Genomic DNA, 5811 nt, shown 5'->3' on the forward strand with positions numbered 1-5811 from the left:
GAAATGTGTTATAAATATTTTCATAAGTCTGAACTTAAACTACCTATATTGTTATTAATTTGAAATTGTATAAAATGTTGATTAAAAGGATTTAGTTGACAAGACATGGTAGATTCTTTTTTACAGATTTGACTAAGCCACATTTTATAGTTATAAAGTGGTTATAAGAAAAATGCAAAAGTGACCTATTCAACATTAACTTCAGTGGATTTCGACAAGAACCCTACCACCATAAAAAAAAAAAAAATATTAAAAATAAAATTGTACACATTGAAACTAAATTAACAAAATCTTTAATGCCAATTTTCTCGGAATGATGATTTAGTGGTTAGGCCACTTTTGCGCTCAGTGCCTCAAATAAGATTGTATTAGCTTAATACATTTTAATTCCACTATTTCAATTTTTTTTTTGTTTTATGATCTAGATACTATGCGTTTTCTATAGTGGACGATAAGGAATTTAGAAAATTTGTAAAAATGTTGAACCCTGGATACGAGCTTCCTTGTCGCCAGACAGTATCTAAAAATCTAGCTCCAAGATTATACAATTCCACATTAGAAGATTTAAAAAAAAAAGTTAACAACAGATGGATGGACTTGTATAAATAATAGGAGCTAAATTGCAGTCACAGCTCATTTTATTGATAGTGACGGTAAAATGTGTTCCGTTTGTCTTGGTTGTGAATATTTTGACCAACGTCACACGTCAGATAATTTAGCTGCCTTTTTAAAAAAAATAGCAATTGAATGGAAAGTGAATAATAAAGTTGTAGCCATTGTTACCGATAATGCTTCAAATATTTCTAAAGCTATGTCAATTACATTATCGACATATAGGATGTTTCGCCCATTCCATTAATCTTGTTGTTCAACACTCTCTAGAGAATATTTCGGTAATAGTATCTAAAGTAAAAAAAATTGTTGAGTTTTTTAAACGTAGTAGTAATGCATTAGTAAAACTTAATTCAACACAAAATCAAATGGGTCTACCTACATTAAAATTAAAGCAAGACTGTGTGACCAGATGGAATTCGACATATGATATGTTGAAGAGAATTGTTTCCATCAAAGATGCTGTAATTTCAACTTTAGCTGTGTTACAAACCGAAATTGCAGTTTTAACTCCAGCTGAATGGGATATAGTTGAAAAGGCCATTGATGTACTGCAAATTTTTAATGAAGTCACCATCGAAGTCAGTTCAGAAAAAACAGTGTCTGTGTCAAAGGTAATTGTTTTAGTTAGTTCTATGTTCCAGACTATAGAAACTTATGTTAATGACATTTCTTTGCCGTATGAAGTAAACCAAATGGCCATTTCTCTAAAAAATCAATTAAAGAAAAGATTTAGTGACAGTGAGGAAAATGAAATAATGGCACAAGCCTCGATTTTAGATCCGAGGTTTAAAAAATATGGCTTTATGAGTGATAACAAATTTAAAAATGCTTTTTCTCTTTTGAGATCACGTTTAGGAAATATTCGCTTACCATCAAATCAAATAGACAATGCTGAAAAAACACCTTCCACATCTACATCAACTCCATCTCCATCTCCTCCAGTATCTTTGTTGTGGAAAGTCTATGAAGAAAAAGTAGAACAATTCAAAGCCACTCAGACATCAACAGCATCCGGAATAATAGAATTGGATAGATATATGAAAGAGCCATTATTAGATCGGCATGAGGATTCTTTGAAATGGTGGCATGAACGAAAACATATATATCCTCATCTACACAAATTTGTCATTAAGCGACTCTGTGTGACTGCAACTAGTGTTCCTTGTGAAAGGATATTTTCAGAAGCTGGCCAGATTATAACTTTGAAGAGAAACCGCTTGGATACAAAAAAAGCATCACAACTTATTTTCCTGCATAATAATTTATAAGAAACTTATATATAATCTTAAACTTAAAATTATAAACTTTATAATCTACTTTTATAGATAACTAAATTTGTCTTTAGCATTCTATTAGTATTTAATATGAGATGTTTTATTAATTAAATAGGTAATAATAATAAGTTAAAAATCTTTTCTAGGTAGAAAAAAGGAATAAATCATTAGAAATAAATCAACAGAAAATCATTATTATTATTATTATTATTATTATGAAAGTAATAGGTATTTACAAAATTTACTTGATCGGTATCCACTATCCAGTATCCACAATTTAATTTTTCTTAGTGCGTTAGTTTTTAGAGTAGTAACAGGGTGTGGAGTGTGGACTAACTAGCAACTATTAATTAAGTTCAATCCACATTCCACCGATATATATATAATAACAATTATAATAATATTATATAATATATTATAATAATAAAAATAATATATAATTATAATATTTTATAAATCCGTGGTTCAATACTTCAATGTTCAATTCCAATCAGAAATCTAATATCTAATATCTATATTATATTTTATTTCTAAGATATTATTGTATCTGATTATGAACAGCTGTTTTCAGGATTTCGAATTTTCGTTCTAATCTAGACCGTGTTACGAACAGATACCAGTGATAAAACCTATTTACTGGACAAGGTACCTTACTATCTAGTTCATGACCATTCTGATCCGATCACAGCTAAAGTTCAAAAGACGTTTACAAATCACGAACTATATCATTAAAACAATGATACCAATTTTTTTTTTGAACTGTGAACTGTTAAGTTACAGGTACTGAAACAGTTCAGAATAGTTCATCAAAGTGAATAGTTCAAATGAACTATTCGTTCACGAACTTAACATCTCTAAGCCACATGTTTCACGCGACCAAAGATCCGTCCGAAACCATGCGTTCACCGACCGACACACCGACCAGCCGAATAGCAACGTCCTCAACGGTCACCGCGCACCTCTAACTCGACGTTACCAAACGCTCCCTCGATCGCGCGTCCAGCGAGCACACCTGATTCCGTCGACCCCGACACCACGTACTCCACTGTTATGTATTTCGCATAGTGTAAAATAAACAACTCTCGACGCAACGCGTCTTAATAAATCAGCGTGTTTATTTATTTCATTATTTCATTCATCTATCTAAAACCTGTGTACCCATTTCTTCTGTAACGGAGTCTAATACGAAACGTATGCTGGCTAGTGCGGTTGACCACACTGTAACACATCACCAGAACAACACCACGGTAACCGCACTAGAGCCACAGTGTGTTCAAATTTCCAGAAGATTGTGCCCTTCCTGGTACTGATATAATATAATACCTCACGTTATACTCGGAGATTAGGCATTTAAGTTGCATAAACATATTTTGAGGCCGTTTTATCAAAAATCACCAAGGGGAGATAACAATAAAACGGTTTTTAATTACAGACAGCCGTGTCAAATATTCAGTGTTATATTAGCCAATCAATATTGCTCCAATAACGGTTGATGATTTAATCATTGTTACATGTCGTTTACACAATTTGTTACGAGATGCATACTTGGAAAATAACGGAAAAGTATACTATCAATTTGATTAGGAATGTTCAAATTAAAATAAAAACATGAGATCATTTTCTGGAGAAGGTGGACTTATAAATACGGAAGGAGTTAGAGTAAGAGATATTCTTAAAGATTATTTTACAAATATAAGAGCCGTACTATGGCAAATGTAAATTATATGTTATAATATCTTTTGTATAATAAACGATTATTATTATTACGATAATATTGTTTGTTCATTTATTTATAGTAGTTACCTCTAACAACAAAAATAAATATCAAATAAACACAAAAATAACTAAAATATTCTTGAATTAAGGCTTTATTTATACTCACAGGGGAAATAAGATCAAAAAAATAATATTAATCACTTTAAATTTGTAATTAATATGTCATTTTGATAACATTTCAACATACTTTCTGAATTAAGCTTTATGTAAGCTAAATTTACTTTTCAGACCACTGTGCGCGTGGCGCCATCCATGCAAAAGCATAACTATCTCAGTATTGGAGCAAAAAAGGTTTTATGCTGGGTATTTGGCCAAATTTATGTTTTTAAAGCGATTTCGTATTTTAAATTTAGAGCCTGAGGTTTTGAAGTAAAACTTATTTCTTGAGGTGTGGGCGGAAAAATATCGTGACGAAAAATTAAACATGTTTGTTTATTTATTTATTTTTCAAATCATGCACGGTGGCGGCGGCGTGTACGTTTATTTTTATTGTATTTATTTTTTTCACTCTCTCCCTAATTCACTTATAATTTCACGGGCCCCAATACTTATGAAAGAAGTTTTACTTTCCCAGAGTAGGGTTGCCAACAATCCTACATTGGGCAGGACTGTCCTACATTTGTTTGATTTGTCCTACGTCCTACAAAGCTTTAAATTTTTTGTAGGACAATCCTACATTCCTACATTTTACAAAAATAGACATAGAAATGTTGAATATTCTTTATTTTTTTATGTTTTCATTAGTTGCATAGTTGCGTTTGCTGACATTTTTAAGTTTGTTACTAATTAAATAATTTATGTTATTTATTTTTTGTTAGTTATTATTATATTATATTCTGGTCTTTTTATTTTTATTTTTGGTTTATCCAGACTACAGTTCTCCTACTCCCAATTTTAAAATTCTGGCTGTGCCACTGAAACTATGCGACTATGGTATAAAATGTGAATTGTCCTACATTACACAATTTGAAAGTTGGAAACCTTATCCCAGAGTGTAATGGTGGGCTCACACACTTTCGTTTTTTTAACAAGCTGGGCGTTTGTATGATCAATCAAAAATACTCGAAACACAAAATAATGACGAAACAACTAAGTCCGATTCAGACACTGATGGCGAAGACAATCAAAAGAATTGTTGTAAATTCTTAACTTTATTATATACGTATTATGTGCTAATATATTATTATTAAATTGATATAAAGTTGTATAAAATGTATTCTAAATTAATTTACAACTTTTTTTATAACTTTAAACTTACATACAAATATACAAAAATATAAGATTTTTTTAAAATATAGGTACCCACTTATATATAATTTTGTTTTTACTCAAAATACACAAATATACATACAATTAATGCGTAGATTTATTGCCACTGCTTTCCTTTGTTTCACTTTTGATATAATTTCTCTGAATTGACTAGAACGATAAGGATTTTTTTCAAATAGAAACTTGCGTCGGTTGTCGGATAATACATTTGTGTAAGCTGAACAATTTTGTTCAACAACAGCTGTGATGGGTGTATACTTAAAATGTACACATTCACCTGTTAGTTAAGCTGGTAAACTGTATTTTTAAGTTATATTTCCATCAAGTATTTTAGCGATTTTCAATATTATTTTGATATCCGGATTTTTGCTCAAAACACACTTCATTTTATTTTTAATAAATTATTCGTCATGGTTTTGTACATTTTCCAATGATACTTCAACGTTCGGTATAATTTTAAGCGATTCAGTTAATAATAATTCACTGGTTTCTAAATGAGTTATTTCCGTTGATAAAAAGCAAAAATTAGATTTTATATAGATAATTTAAGTTGGTTTTTAAATTTGATTTTTCAGTAATCGAGCGTTTATTATGCAAATTGCATTTTCAGAATTTAATTGGGAAATAACTAATTTAGACCATCGTAGTTTTCGCAATAATAGTTAACTGCCGATAACCACGTGCCTCAGCTGGTCAAAATAGGTTCGGGGGCAACGGAACTCCCGGTAAAATACTTTAAAACGTTAAATACGATAAGGTGATTTAAGAAAAATCTTTTTACTATTTAGTATTGGGAAGACAGATTAACACTGGGAGCGCTGTCGGCGCCTATCATACTGATGGCTAAGCGGGAGTCGGGAGATATATGTATTTGCCC

General features: G+C 30.9%; 1 protein-coding gene across 1 annotated transcript; it reads left to right on the plus strand.

Moving 5' to 3' along the window:
* The first annotated feature begins 788 nt into the window (after window positions 1–788).
* LOC100575245 (zinc finger BED domain-containing protein 1-like) lies at window positions 789–1883 on the plus strand. Its single transcript, XM_008180534.1, has one exon. The coding sequence runs from the start codon at window positions 789–791 to the stop codon at window positions 1881–1883; it is 1095 nt and encodes a 364-aa protein (XP_008178756.1).
* The last annotated feature ends 3928 nt before the right edge of the window (window positions 1884–5811 follow it).

The sequence above is a fragment of the Acyrthosiphon pisum genome, chromosome X (assembly GCF_005508785.2).
Source record: "Acyrthosiphon pisum isolate AL4f chromosome X, pea_aphid_22Mar2018_4r6ur, whole genome shotgun sequence".
Taxonomy (NCBI): domain Eukaryota; kingdom Metazoa; phylum Arthropoda; class Insecta; order Hemiptera; family Aphididae; genus Acyrthosiphon; species Acyrthosiphon pisum.

Excerpts from the sequence above, each read along its gene's own strand:
- LOC100575245 (XM_008180534.1), top strand. The coding sequence starts at position 789 with ATGCTTCAAATATTTCTAAAGCTATGTCAATTACATTATCGACATATA.